A 15,549-nucleotide genomic window follows, 5' to 3' on the forward strand; every position below is an offset into this window, starting at 1 on the left:
GAGCCCCGGAGGGGCCTCTAGGAGGCTCGCGCCGGCACGAGAGCACGCGGAGAGCCCCCGCCTCTTCCAGACTCGCCCCGGGGAGCTGAGGACAGCGGCAGAGGCGGCAGCTGCAGGGACCGGAGCTGGGGAGGCATGAGCCGCCTCTGACCCCGAGCTCTTCTTCTCCGGCCGAGGACGCTCCGGGCTGCGCGCCCCACGAGTGGGCTGGGCCGCCGGGCTCGCCTCCAGGTGCCGCTTCGGAAGCCGCTTTTGTTGGCTGCGCTGTGCGCCCGCCGGTTGGTCTGTCTGTCCGCCCGTCCGCCCGCCCGCCCGCCCGCCCGCCCGCCGGTCTGTCTGTCCGTCTGCCCCAAGTTCAATGCTCCCTCGCTAGTTGGTGGAGCGTTTGAGGGAAGCCTTCACTCGCTGGGAAAAGGTGAAGACGCCATCTACAGTCAAAACGCAGACAACTTCTCTCGTCGCCTCCCCACGCCCCCCACCAAAAAAAGAAAAAGCAAAAAGGAGGAGGGGGACCCACGGATCCCGTATGCTGTGCTTGCAGTTGCAAAGCCCCGCAGGCTGCAGCTTTCTTTTTGCTTTCCACGCTGTTTGGGCTTTGACTTTTCTTCCTTCCTTTTTTTCTTAACACGGTCCTCGGGCAGTCTGGACCCTGGGCCCGCTGACCGCACGGCCTCGGACCCTGCTGGCTCGGTGCGATCCCGCCCTCCGGCCACGGCCGCAGCTCGGACTCTCTTTCCTCGCCTCGGAAGCCTCCCCCGGGGCTCCCCGGAGGCAGTCGAACGTTGCAGTTCGCTGCGTTCTGAAGCCGGCTACTTTGTTTCCCTCGCCGCTTACGTTCGGAAGCATTAAAAAAAAAAAAAATCAGCGTTCGAACGGCAGTTTCAGTCCATCGTCCGCAGCGGCGGCGGCGTTCAGTGCTGGGAACAAAAGGGGCCGCTCACCGACCCGCCCGCCTGCGGAGAAAGTGCTCCCAGGACCCGCTTTCCCGGCGGCGGAGGTGCCCAGTCTATCCGCCTCTTTCTTTGCCCCTCGGCTTTCCCAACTCTGCCTGCACGCAGCCCCCTCCCCTTCCCTATCTTCCTCTCTCCTCTGCTCTCGCTCCCCCCCCACCCCTTTTTAATCTCTAACACAAAGGCGCCTGCAGCCGGACTCGCCAGCGATTGTAACCCGTCCCCACCGGGTTTTGTTGTTTGCGTGTGATCGCCACCCTCATGAACATACAAAGATCCACCCCAATCACAATCTCACGCTATGGGAGACCGCGGACCAAAACCCAGGATTTTGAAGAGCTGTCGTCCCTGAGGTCCACCGAGCCCAGCCAGAGCTTCAGCCCCAACCTCGGCTCCCCGAGCCCGCCGGAGGCTCCCAACTTGTCGCATTGCGTTTCCTGCATCGGGAAATATTTATTGCTGGAACCTCTGGAGGGAGACCACGTTTTTCGGGCTGTGCATCTGCACAGTGGGGAAGAGCTCGTGTGCAAGGTAAAACTTCCCCCTTGCCCCCCGAAACACCTTCTTCCCCCCTTGCTGTGCTTTTAAGGGAAGGAGACCCGCACGCTCTCACGGCCAAACTCTTGAGCTGAGAGGAAATCCCCTGGTGCCTATTTTAATTCCATGATTATGATTGTGATTATCATTATTTTAACGTAGGACCAGCTCAGAAGTTTCCTGGCCACTTCAGACAATAGGGCAGGCTCTATACCGGGGGCGTTCCGGGCAGAGTCGCTCTGAGAAGGAGGTAGTCCTGGGTAGAGCAGAGAGGCCGGAGGGACCATATGTCCACACTCAGAAAGGCTTTTAGTGAAAAAGTGCGAACGGACGTCTGCTGCAGGACAGAGCCTGAAAGACAACCTTCCACCCCTTCTCCAGTCTCTCGAACCCCCTCCCCCCTCCCCCCAGCCTCCACAGAGGAGGGAATCCCCTACTCATTTTAAGACAAGGCTTCTAGAACCACAGCATGTCAGAGCTGGAAGGGTCCTTAGATAACTCTCTGGGCCAATACTGCTCATTTTACAGATGGGGAAACTGTGGCACAGAGCTGGAGAACGTTTTTGCCCAAGGGTCTGGCTTGGGGCTTTCCTCTCAGTCTCCTGTAGCAGTACCGGTGGGAGAGCTTTGTTTGGAAGCAGGCTTTGAAAAGGAACCTGGAGGTCTGGCTCTCGGCTTGTCCGGGGCCCTCCCTCCTTCCCTGCCAGGCCCCTTTGCACAATGGGGAAGGGATAAAAGCCCCAGGCACACCTCGGTTTAGGAAGAGGCCGAAGCTGCTGCTGCCACCTGCACACCGCCTCCCGCCCTCCCTTTCTTTCCCATCTCAGCCCCCCTCCTTCTGTTCCCTCCCCTGCCTTTACCAGTGGTGCCAATTCTACCAGGCTCCCTTTAAGGTTTAAAGGGAAGTTAGTGGAAAGCCACAGCATGGGCACAGCTGGTGAAAGAATGAACAGGTCTGGCTTTGAGCTTGGTGGAAGAAGGGGAGGATGGCATCTCTGCTGTTTGGGTTTGACCCTGAAAGAGGACGGTGTGTGTGTGTGTGTGTGTGTGTGCCTGTGTGAGTGTGTGTGTGCGTGTGTGAGTGTGTGTGTGTATGTGCATATGTGAGTGTGTCCCTGGTAGTTCTGGAAAATACAAAATCTGCAGAAATAGGCTCAGCCTGGATTAACCCGCTGCCCAGCAGTTGGCCAGCATCAGCATTTCATCGTGGTCCAACCTTGGATTTTTTATAACTGCTCGGTTTGGAATGGGAATGAAGTCTGGGCATTTAACTGGAAAGCTGGGGAGATGGACACATCCCTCCTCCAGATACAGTGCTTAAAGTAGCCCTTGGCAGCTTACAAAAGAGCTTTTTCTCAAAATGACTCCAAAAGCTACCAAGATTTTTAGCATGTTATTTTCCCTATTTTTTATAGATGGGGAAACTGAGGTGCAAGAGGAAGCAGTAACTTGACCAAGGGCATAGACCTTGGAAGAGGTAGAACCTGTTGGAACCCAGGTCTTTTGATTCCCAAGTCATTGGACATATCACTCCAGCTTTCTGGAAGGGTTTTTGATTCATCAGAATCTGTGAATTGTCGGCCCCTCCCTCCCCCCAGCTGGATCTGGAATGTTTAGGCAGGTTTTATTTCAGAGTTAGGATTTAGAGGCCTCCTCCCACCATCTTTGAGGCTCTAACCTCAGGGAAAAGATGGGGAATTTCTTCCTATCTGTCTTCTGAGGGAGCTGAGTCTTGACCCACCCCCCTTTCCCCTTAGGAGCTGGAAGGAATCTTAGAGGTCACATAATTCCTCTGAGACCTTTCAAGGGCTTAGAGGATGTTGGGACCCCCACAGATGCTCGGTTCACTCCCCTGAGTGTTGAGCCCAAGAGGCAGTGTCCAGAAGTCCTGGACCAATGGACAGCACTGGTAGCCTGCTCAGGTCAGGCCCCATGACCCGGCAGCCAGTCACTACCCTCCATTTGCTCCATTTCCAAAGGTCCTCGTTCATATTTTCAGTAGAATCGGGGTTGCTTTCCTGAGTGCAAGGCTTCCAAGGAAAGTTCTGTGTGAGAGTCCTTTGTTTCAAACCAGAGCTGACCACGTTGCTGGCTCAAAGCTAGAAGGAGCCTTCGTGATCTTCTACCCCCTCCCCTTCCAGACACATTTTTTTTTTTTTTTTAGCAAATAAGGAAGCTGAGGCTGGAGCCAGGAAGGTGCTTGTCTAAGGTAACTGGACTAAGTCCTGTCACAGCCTGGCAGCTAGGCCCAAGCCGGCAGTCCAGTCCCTTCCCACCGTAGCAGTCCTTCCTGCTCTTCCTTTGAATTCAGTCGTTCACTGCTGACTGTGTAAACCTGTGCCCTTCCGTTGCTCTGGGTCCTAACAATACACTCAGCCTGTGACTTGTGATTGCTCAGCCTCTATGACCCCCTAACCAACTGAAGGGCTCCTTCACGCCCCCGTGAGGACAGCACTGGTGTTACTGTTTAGCCCAAGCTGGCTGGCATGTTTTCACCTACTACCTGCTTCCAGACAATGATGCTTAGGCGAGCACAGGCTAAAGGCAGATGCAGGGCTGCTCCAGTCCAGGCTTTGAGAGGAATACCAAGAGAAAACCATGAACTGGCTGGAAATATCTTCAAGTCGGGATTCTTTCTACCTGTTACTCTTGACTAGAGAACAAAAGCTTCTCAATACAGTTCAGCTGATAGTCACAAGGGATAGGTGTAGCAGTGATAATAATTGGTGATGGCAGGAGACAAGTAAATTAACAACCCTGTTTAAGAGGCAGCATCAGAAAGAGGAAGGAAGGAAATAAGCACTTATTAAGTGCCTGCTGTGTGCCAAGCACTTTGCAAATATCTCATTTGACCCCCACAACAACCTTGGGAAGTAGGTGCTGTTTTTGCCCCCATTTGCATTTGAGGAAACTGAGGCAAACAGGTTAAGTGACTTGCCCAAGGTCATACAGCTAGTATAAGTCAGAGGTCAAATTTTAATTCAGATCTTCCTGTCTCCAGGACTAGTTCTCTATCTATAGCTCCATCTAATTGTCTGGATTTGGGGTCAGAGGCCCTGGGTTGGGAGCCAGTCTTTGTAACTTACCCCCTGTGTGATGTTTATTGAATCACTTAACTGGGCCTCAGTTTCTCCGCTTATAAGACACAGAGTTATGCTAGATAATATCTTAGATCTCTTCCAGCTGCAAATCTTTGATCCTTTAAAGGCCTCTGTAAGAGACCACTGTCAAAGAAAGAGTCATTTTGAGACCAAAAGTGCAGATTCTTTTAAGGGGTTCTTCTGATCTGTCATTTACCAGAGAATTACGATTCATTTCAAACACAAGGTATAATTAAGGTGCTGGAAAAATAGCTAGCATCTTTGTCAGGAGGTTCCACCCCCCCCCCCTTTTCTTTTTAGTATAGAACAACTATTTCAGCACTGAAGGACTCTAGGTGTGAAAGTTCCTTTCACTGGTACAGATTTCTAATAGTATGTCTCAGGAATAGTTCTTGAACCACAAACTTTCTGATTCTAAGGCCTAGCCTCTGCCTCTTATGTTATAGTACCTCTCTTGGAAGAAATGATTAGGCACTAAATAATTCCCCCCTTTGTGAAGTATGGAGAGCAGAAAGAGGCCTAGAGTTGGAACCCAGGGAAGTAAGGCCTGATTTATGCTGTGAGGTAACAAGGACAGCACTCCCTTTGCTACATCCTAGGCATTTTGAGATGATACAAAGACAAGAAACAAACCAGTCCCTCTCCACAGGGAGCTTACCTTATATTAAGGGAAAACAATAAGACTCAGAAAAATTAAATCTAAGCCTGATTAAAAAAAATACAGAAAGTAATTTTTGGTGAGAGGGCCTTAGCAAGTGTTATGATAAGGGCCACCTTCCTGTAGGAGGTAGCAGTTCAGCTGAGCCTTGAGGTAAGCCAGGGATTCCAAGAGGCAGAGGTTTAATAAAAAATAATTCTGTTAGCAGCAGAGCCTGGAATGCCTCGTGTATGCAGAAGGGACTTGAGATGACTTCTTAGGGCTGTCCCATGTCTGAATCTATGACCCTGTGACTTCCCTGCCCTGGACCTCAGGTACTACCTCTATAAAATGAGTGGGTTCAGTGGCCTGGATGGTCCCTCTGGGCTCCAGCATTTAGAGAGATGTCGTTGTTCACTCTCTACAATTAAAGTCCCCAAATGAAGAAACCAGACGTACCAAATGCTGGGCTGGGTTTCCTCTTTTGGGGATAGAGGGGGATTGATTGGCAATGCAAACTCATAAATGAAGTTATTTCCCCTAATAAAAATTTGGCTTTTTTTCATTTTATGAGACAGAAGGAACTGCTCTGTTTTTTGAACTTGTCTACCATCTTGGACCACGACCCTTCCCTCATCCCCCCTCCCTTTCCTGCTGGACTAGCCAATGCTTCCATCTTTGATTTTAGGAAATCTATCTCCTGCCAGGAGGGATTCCTGCCCTGAGGAGGATAAACAATAGAATGTGTTGGCCTTGTCAGCTGAAAGGAAACAGCAAAGGACAGTGGAAGGGACAGCTGGGAGACGGGGCTGAGGGCTGCCTGCCAGGGTCACTCTCCCTCTATCCCCCACTTACTTTTTGACCTCATCCAGTTCCACAAACACTGATCGAGCATTTACTCTCGTAACAAGAGCTGACGCTTAATCTCCTAGGTTTACAGCCGACCTCACGTATTAATCATCTCTTTGAATCCTGTGAGGTCGAGGCTGTTATTGATTTTACAGACAAGGCAGTTGAGGCTCTGAAAGGCCAAACTAAGGAAGATCTGAGAGGGGAGGGGAAGTCAAGTGCAGGTCCTCCTGACCTTCTGTCTGTGTGAGTGATCTTGCTAGGTCCAGAGGATTCAAGGGTGGAATCCTATAAGCAGCTTCCACATTTGTCACCCCCCAAGTGGCTGAGCCAGGATTGGAGCCCGGCTGTGGACAGCCAGTTTTTCCATTGTCCTTGGTTGCTTTGTGACTCGGTTGTTCAGATCCTGGAGAGCCCCAGTGCCTGTGTTCTAAGGCCTCTTCTAGCTCTGGCATTACAGTGGAGAGAGCCAAAGGGTCTGGGTTCGAATCCTATACCTGCTACTTACCTGGGTCATGGTCACATGTCACCTACCTGTATGGGCCTTGGGTTTCTCATCTGTGAAATAAGGATGAATGGAACCGTTGATCTACGAGGTCATTTTGACTCTAAATCTATGATCTTAAAGTCTTCTCATTCCACCCCTTCATCTGAGCTCTAGGGAAGGAAATGGAGGCTTAGAGAGACAGTAGTGACTGGCACTAGGTTAGAGTGGCAGATGTTGGATTTGAACCCAGGTCTTCTGGTGCTCAAATTTAGTGCATTTTCTACTACCCCATTTCATGTTCCAAGGCCTCACAATAGCTGAATATTTCTAGAAAATCATCTCTGAAAATCACTTTGATTTAAAAAAAAAATAAAAAGACAACGTGCCTCTAAGAAATAGATAGCAAATTGTTATCAAATGCAGTTAGTGATGTCAAACAGAAAAATGCTGGCCACGAATATGCTCTTCTCTAACACGCCCTCTGTTGCTGGCTGGTTACGTCTGCCATGGCAGACCTGGGAGTCCTCTCCGAGGAATCTGTGAGGTTTCCCCCAGTTTCTGCTGCTCCTTCCTGGGTGTTCCAGTTGACTCAGACATTTTCTAACCTTAATTTCCCCAGCCTCTGAGGGCAGAGCTCTGAGGTCAACACTTGATGGTCTTCCTGTGTGATTTGTGGTCATGGGACAGATACTGATGTGCTGTTCATTCTTAAATTCTCGGTGGCAGCCGTGGTGGCTGGGTGGCTTTCGGGAGATATATTTATTAGAGCTCATTCACCCACAGCGAAGATGTACCGCTGCCTTACCCCCTGCACATGAGTTGGGTGACCTTGACTTGTCTCAGAGCCTTGGGTTAACCATGCATCCGATCATGATTTCTCCATTTATTGCCTGTGCGACTTCACAGAAGTCATCTCCCCTCAATGAGCCTCAGTTTTCTCATCTGAAAAATGAGTAGATTGATTGGACTCGGGAGTCCCTTCCAGCTCTAAATCTGTGATCTTGTAACCTGGGATGAAATCCTGGCTCTGACCCTTACGTACTATTTGACCTTAAACAAGTCATTTAACCTCTCGTTTCCTTAGTTTCCTCATGAAAAATGAGGGTTTTGGATTGGATGCCTCCCAGGTCCCTTCCAGCTCTGAATCTGTGGGCTTATTATCTATAGTCCTAGGAAATAACCTTAAAATACCCGCAGAATTTCAGTTCGTATCAAGCCGGAACTCAGAGCTGACGACTGGGCTTGGTAGCTAATACGCTCCCCAAGTCCTGAATGGACGTTAATTGGTAATATGAAGTGCATTGTTTAGAGAAGGAGCCAAGCTGCTTTCTAAGTAATGGTTACGCCCACACTGTGTGTCTGCCTCTTTCTCCTTCACAAGCTCTCGCATGAATGACATCGCTAACCTTCATTCCTGGCCCTGTTTTTCAGTCACTTGGTGGATTCAAAGACTTGGAGACAATAGGCTGGGCTTCCTCCACGTTTTGAAGCCTGGGTCCCTGTTAGATGGGGCTCCAATTCCTGGCGCTTTGGGGGCATTTGATCAGCACACAAATGCCTGTGATTTACCCACCAGTAAGAAAAAGACACAGGAAATCACTCTGCTGTGGTTTCATTAAGGCAGTTGGGCCTGGAATTCCAGGCTCTCTACCTGTTGAGATCATACCCATTTTTCAAGATCCAGCTTCAATGATACCTCCCCATGAAGCCCCCACTCCCTAAAAATAAATACATTGATTTCTCGTGCCTCGGAACTCTTATAGCCAGCCTTTGTATGTCTCAGACATATTCTCCTGTGGATTCTAGCTATTTGTACATAGGTCTTCCTCTCCTGCTAGACTGAAACCCCCTTGGGCCTTCCTCGTCTTACTAACCCCTCCATATCTAGCTCAGGGCTTTGCATGAGGGAGTCACTGCCTAACTGTTTTAAGGAAATGAATTGTCTAGAAAATGTAATTGGATCTAAGAGATACAAGATCACAGTTGGAGTCCTGGCCCCCATGCTTAATTCAGGGTGAACTCAGCCCAGTTATTTCTCTACTTCTCCAGGCATTGGTCTCATCCTTTTTAAAATGAGGGGGTCAGACTATACATCTGTGATGTGCCAACCAGTGCCAACATCCTACATATCTGTAACTCACCATCCAGTGCCAACATTCTCTGTTTGGTTTTAGTGTATTTCCCAAGGTTGTTCCTAGTTAGAACATTTTTTGTTCTGTGTCTAAGGTCCTTCCTCTCTCTGATGTTCTGTGTTCAAAGAGTCCTGCCAGCTCTGACATTCTGTGTTTTATGTTCTCGGGTCTCCCCTCAGCTTTGACATTCTGTGTTGTAAAGTCCCTCCTTCTGTTCTCTAAGGTCCCTCTCAGCTCAGATGTTCCATGTTCTAAGGTTTCCCATCCCAGCTCAGATATTCTCTGGCATGTCCTCTAGGGCTCCTTCCAGCCCTGTCAGTTTCTGTTCCCCGTTTTCAGGGCCCTCTCAGGTCAGCTATTTTGTGTCGTAAGGTCCCTCCCTGCTCTGACTTTCTTTCTTTGGTCCCGTTAACACTGAGCCGGCCGGTTCAGCCAGGCCCTGACCCTCTGCCATCCTGCTTCTGCCTCTCCTCAGGTGTTTGATGTCAGCTGCTATCAGGAGTCTCTGGCTCCCTGCTTCTGCCTACCTGCCCACAACAACATCAACCAGATCACCGAGATCCTTCTTGGGGAGACCAAGGCGTATGTTTTCTTTGAACGGAGCTATGGGGACATGCATTCCTTCGTGCGAACCTGCAAGAAGCTAAAGGAGGAAGAAGCAGCCAAACTGTTCTACCAGATTGCGTCCGCTGTAGCTCACTGTCACGACGGGGGCCTGGTGCTTCGGGACCTCAAGCTTCGAAAGTTCATTTTCAAGGACGAGGAAAGGTAAGGCGCTCCCTGCTTCCTCATTCCTCACCGTGGCAGCCTGGTGGTCAGGCTGCTTTTCTAGTGGAGGTGTCATGGAGATAGATGAGAAATCTGGCAGGGTACATGCCCTGAGAGGCAGCTAGGTAATACAGTGGAGAGAGGGCTGGGCGCGATGTCAGGAAGACCTGGATGTGAATCTTGCCTCAGACCCTTACCAGCCATGTGACTCAGTTTCCTCCTTTATAGAAGAAGGGGGTTCATCTTAACGACTTCTCAGGCCCCTTCCAACTCTAAATCTTTGCTTCCACGAAGACAGACAGTGTAAGCATGATTAAAAAGTTCTACGAGACAATCAGTATAAATTCTGCAAGGATTTCAGCAAAAGCCTAAAAGGTGAGAAAGCCAAGAGAATATGCATCCTTTCTCTATGACTACAACTCATTGTAATTGGATAATAGTAATAGAAGTAGGGATAGGGGCCAGACATGTGATTCCATGGGTATGGGGAACTCGCACGTGAGTAAACATCTTCTACTGGGTGCACTTTCAAAAGGAGGTGAACACATTGAGACTGAGAAAGGGCTTGCTTCACATAGAAAGGGTTGCACACAGTGAATGAGTAGCAGAGTGTGGATTGGAAACCAGGCCCTCTGAGGCTAAATCCTAGGATTTTGCTACTGGGCAGGCTCTCTCTCCTGAGACCCAAATCTTTATATTCTCTCCTTTTAGTCAGCACATCTAGGTCATCTCCATTTCTGGCCCTAAACATCTGTGTGACCTTGGGAAATGCTTTCTCTTCTCTGTACCTTGCTTTCCTTATCTGTAAAACAAAGAGCTTGGACTCACTAGATTGTTTCTGAGGCTGCTGTTCAGTTCTCAAGTAAACTGAAATGTGGCTGACCTAGAGCTCAGTAGAGCTCATACTTTGTTTCTTCTCCCAATTAAATTTAAAAAAAAAATGTTTATCTGGTTGAAAAATCATCGAATGAAGAGAGCTTATCGTGTTCTTTATAGTAGGAAAAAATAGGGACCTTAGAGATGATGTAATACAAGGGTTCTTCACCTTATTGGTGTCCTAGACCCCAGCCCCCTTCTCAGAATAATGATTTTAAATGCGTACAATAAAATACAGAGTTTGACAAAGGAAACCAATTATATTGAAATTGCTATAAAAAAGAAGAAGGTTGTGAACTCCAAATTAGGAATACCTGATTTAATCTATACCCTCATTTTGGAGGGTATAGATTAGATCCTAAAGATGGGAGGTAATTTGCTCAAGGTCCTGCCTGTTCTAACTCTTGGTACTGGGGACTTTAATCCCAGAATTTAGCTCCAAAACAAGCCATCAATCAATGAAGAAGTACTTGTTAAGTCCTTCCTATGTGCCATGCATAGTAGCTACAGGATTTCGGACAGATTGAATCCCTTCTCTGGCCTCCTCTGTCAACGAGGGGTCTGCAATTCTGTATTTTGTGCACTAAGGTCTTACGCTCTTTCTACTTCTCCATACACCAACAGACCTGGGTGTTCATCCTAGTTCCATGACCTGTGACAAATCACACACCACTGTAGGTGTCTCTGCCCTTAAGAATATCACTCTTTCAAATCCCCACAAGTCATGGCAAAGAAGCAGCAATGTGGGTTCTGGGTGTCTGATTATGTTGTGGGTTGTACCTGCCTTCCTGCAATGGGGGCTATGGCTTTGGAAGGAGATCAGAGATGTTGGAGTAGGGTGGGGCCATGGCCATTCAGTTGAACTCAACAGTACCTTCAGAATTCCAGGAGGTGTTTCATCTCCAAAATGAGAATGAAGCAGGATTTTAGACACTGGGTCCACTGGGGGTTTGGAGACCATAGAGGTAAGGATGGTGAGATTCTCTGGGGGCTCAGCACCGGCAAATGGTGAAGCAGCATCTAGGAGTCCAGGCTTTGGATCAGTTCCGTTTTATTGGAGAAAAGCAAAGAGTGGATTTCATGTTCTACCTTCTTGGTTCCTGCAGTCAGGCTGATTCTTAGAGATCTTGGATGAATGGATAGATGAGGTGATTCAGTAATGGGGCCATGGGGACTGGACTTTTTCTGCTTGCCTCAGAAAGTTGTTATGAGGAAGATACTTTGGGAACCTTGTGAAAAATGTGAGCAGTTATTTACCGTCCGTGCCTGTTACTTGAGTATGTGTAGCACCTGGTTTGGAAACCCCCTTGACTTCCTGGGCTACCGGCAGAGATGTGGTCTGGTGCTGGAGCCGAGGGATATTTCCAGGGTTTATGATTGCATTGTTCAGTGAGGACCTCAGATAAAGTGACTTCTAACTGAAGTCACTGGCCTTCAGGAGTCTAGAAAGGACCTGAGATAAGATTGGGCCGGAAAGTCCTGTCACTCAAAGGGACCCTGTACAATATCTCTGCACCCTCTCATTTAATAGAGGAGAAAACAGACCCTTCAGAGAAGTCCCGGGGTCACAGAAGGGACCTTCGAGGTGATCTAGCCCACTTCACCCTTTGGCATATCCAGGTGAGGAACCTGGGGCCTACAAAGGTTAAAGGTCTCAGCCACGTTACTGTTGGTGCTCAAGACAGGATGAAAACTTGGATCTTTGTGCATCTCCTTCCTGTGCCCTTTCCACGGCACTGCCTGAGTTGGGGCCTAGCTTTTCACTGGATGCCAGGAATTGAGACAGAGGAGATCTGTTGGATGGGGAGTAGCTGGCTTAGGTCCTAACAGGGAAGACAATGTAAACACAGGAAGTGGTGACAAAGAGAAACACACTCACTGATGCAGGCAGTCTGCATGCTTCTCTCACACGCCTCCTCTGCCACCCACCCCCAACACCCTGCCCGGCCCTCTGGGGAATCCTGTACTAGAGTGTCCCTGGGGTGGCAGCTTCTCCTGATTCATCCCTCCTCCAGAAAAAGGCACACATTCCTTGTGACACCCAGAATCCTGGAGTGGAGTATATATCCCAAGTAGGAGGGAACCTCAGAGCATAGAATGTCAAAGCTTGGAAGTATCCTTGGAGTCTAGAATTTGCTGCTCTGGGCGGAAACCTGGAACATGGAATGTCAGAGCTGGGAGGGACCCTTGGAGTCTAGAATTAGCAATGCTGGGCAGAAACCTGGAACATGGAATGTCAGAGCTGGGAGAGACCTTTGAGATGACAGAAGAGGATATGGCTTAGAGCGGACCCAAGTTCATGCATTGAGTTAGCAGCCATCCTCTTTTCATGTACCCTTTGCAGACCCCTGAAGAGATAACCCCTCCCCCCCCCACTCCAAGTAACTCTCCTTTATGTCTGGGTCATGCAGCGGCCTGCTCTTGGGAGTTCAGCTGAGGGGACAGGTGCTCTGGGCCCAGGTTTTGTGCTCCTCAGCTGGGCAAGGGCAGGACCATGGGCTGGGGATCGGCTAAATGGATCCTCAGAATTTTATATTTATCTCTGCTCTTTCCCCCAACACTAAACCTGGGCTCTGAATTGAGTTGGCAGTTGCCTGTGACTTCAGAAGAGTTCACATAGCTGAGGAATGCTTTCTATCTTTCCCTCGTAGTGTGTCCCTGGAACCCAGCAGGACTCCCAATTACAATTTCATGTGTCATAGCATTGCTGATGTGGGTCAGACATCTGACCAGCCTCCTTCTGACAGCCAAGTGCAGGGCCAGTGTGTTCTGATGGAAGGAAGAAAGTGCTTGGAGTTAGCAGTCTGGGTACTGGACCTGACTCTACTTTTAATTAAGAGAGACAGAGAGTGAGAGGATAACAAGGAAGGAGGGAGGGAGAGACAGAGAGAGAGACCGAGACAGAAAGAGAGAGACAGAGAGAGACAGAAAAAGACAGAGACAGAGAGAGATAGAGAAGAGACAGAGAGACAGAAGGAGACAGAGACAGAGACAGAGAGACAGAGAAAGAGAGCAGCTAGGTGGTGCAGTCAGATAGAGGGCTAGACCTGGAGTCAGAAAGACCTGAGTTCAAATTCCGCCTCACACACTTACTAGCTATGTGACTCTGTTTGCCTCAGTTTCCTCAGCTATAAAATAAAGATAATAATAGTACCTATTTTTCAGGGTTGTTGTGAGGATCAAAGGAGATAATAATTGTAAAGTGCCTATAAATATTAGTTATTATTATTAATAATATAGACGATAGATAAGTGCAGCTAGAGATCGAGAAACGGACAGGATAGATGGGTGTTAGAGAGATAGATGAAAACTAGCTAGCTAGATTGATGGACAGATGGAGGGATGGCTTGATGAGTGGATAGATGCAGATCTAGGTATAGCCATGATTTTCAGGACTTATTCTTGGCCGGGCTCTGTGCTGCACACTGGAGCTAAAAATACAAGCCAGAGGAAAGCTAGTCCCCGCCCTCCAGGAGCTGACGTTTTATTGAAGGATGACAACAAACAGAATATGAGAAGGTAAGGGGGCCAGATGTGGGGATGTCCATATAGTCAGGAGGGGAACCCAGAGAGGAGTGAGCCTGGCATGCTTGGGCACTTCGTCATTGGAGGCTCCAGAGGGGAAGAGGGGGGAGAGGCATCTTCCAGGGGAAGCAGGCTGCCTGTTCCCCTGTGGACCAGAACCTCTTCTAGTCTGAAGGAGCTGTGGAAGCTGAGCTTGGAGAAGAAAAGGCTCAGGGGACCACATGATTGTTTTCTTCAAATATCTGAATGGATAGCATGGCGGAGGAAGGGAAAGGGACACACACTCAATAAGCACCTACTATGTGCCAGGCACAGTACTAAGCACTTTACGAAAGATCTAACAATCCTTACAATGACCCTGGGGAAGTAAAGTAGATGCTGATATTGTGTCTATTTTTCAGATAAGAAAACTGAGGCAGGTAGAAGTGAAATGACTTGCCTAGGGTCACATAACTGGGAAGTATCCGAGGCCAGATTTGAACTCAGACCTTTCAGATTCCAAAGTCAGTGCTCTACCTATTGGTCACCTAGCTACCTCAAGAGGGATGAATCTCGTTGGGCTTGGCCCCCCCAGGAGCAGAGAGGCTGATTTAGGCCTGTTGTGAGGGTGCTGGCAAGGAGGGCTCCCCAGCAATGGAAGCAGCCAGCCCTGAAGGCGGTTCCTGTTCCTGGGATGGATGACGGGGATTCCTCCGGCACAGGACGCGACGGCCGCGGAGGTGGCTTCCACCTTTCAGATTCTGTGATTCTATGCCCATGAGCTCTAGGGGAAATAATGTCTGACATTGACAAAGTGCTCTAAAGTCTAGAGCCTTCCGAAGGCATTATTTTGTTTCAGGGTGGGGAATGGCTTTCACAGGACAAGTTTTATTATCATCCCCATTTTACAGATGAGGAAACTAAGCTTTAGAAAAGATAAGTGCCTTACCCAGATTCAGGCAGCTGGTTTGTGCTAGAGGTAGGATTTGAACTCAATTCTCTTCTGCCTTCTGGTCTAGTATTTTGTCCTTACACGGTGCTGCCGTCTTGATCTTTATTTCTTTCCCAGGCAGCTGGTGGCACATGGATAGAGTGCTGGGCTTGAGTTCAAATCCAGCCTCAGACAATAGTTGTGTGATGCTAAGCAAGTTACTCTACCTTGTTTGCCTCGGTTTCCATCATCCCCTCATAAAGTGGGGTTACATAATAGCACCTCCCTTCCAGGATTGTAGCAAGAATCAAATGAAACGATAATTATAAAGTGGTTCACATAGTGCCTGGTACACAGTAGGTGCCATATAAGTGTTGGCTATTATTATTTTTCCCGGAACCTGCTAGAGTACTCTGTCTGGGGTGGGTGCTTTACAAGTGTTTATTGAAATGAGTGTGATGGAAAATGTCACCTTGCTGGGCGCCTGCCATCAAATCATCCTAGTGCAAGTGATGTTCTGATTCTTGCCTTCTTCCAGTGTATGTTCGAGGATAAAAGATGAGAAAGGACAAGTGCAATATGTTCTTTTAACAGGAATGCCTAGCAGTCAAGTAGGTGCTTAATGAATGGATTTTGGATGAATGGATGAATAAATGAGTAATTCAGTTATTAGATGCTTAACATCATAAAATTGGAAGGGGCTTGATACAGTGTCCAGGCTAATTGACTACTCTGTCCATGTGTCAGGCCGTGATCATGTCAGGCCTCTATCCAGTG

The 15,549-nt window shown here is 48.7% G+C and overlaps 1 protein-coding gene across 1 annotated transcript in view; it reads left to right on the top strand.

Moving 5' to 3' along the window:
• Positions 1-331: 331 nt before the first annotated feature.
• The window catches only part of TRIB2 (tribbles pseudokinase 2), a 36,051-nt gene continuing 20,833 nt past the window's right edge, over positions 332-15,549 (top strand). The window contains exons 1-2 of the mRNA XM_027855661.1: positions 332-1,481; positions 9,169-9,461. Coding sequence (XP_027711462.1) covers positions 1,212-1,481; positions 9,169-9,461 — 563 coding nt within the window. The 5' untranslated portion in view covers positions 332-1,211. The remainder of the gene's footprint in view (positions 1,482-9,168; positions 9,462-15,549) is intronic.

The sequence above is a fragment of the Vombatus ursinus genome, unplaced genomic scaffold, assembly GCF_900497805.2.
Source record: "Vombatus ursinus unplaced genomic scaffold, bare-nosed wombat genome assembly UNPS02010980.1, whole genome shotgun sequence".
Classification (NCBI taxonomy): Eukaryota; Metazoa; Chordata; class Mammalia; order Diprotodontia; family Vombatidae; genus Vombatus; species Vombatus ursinus.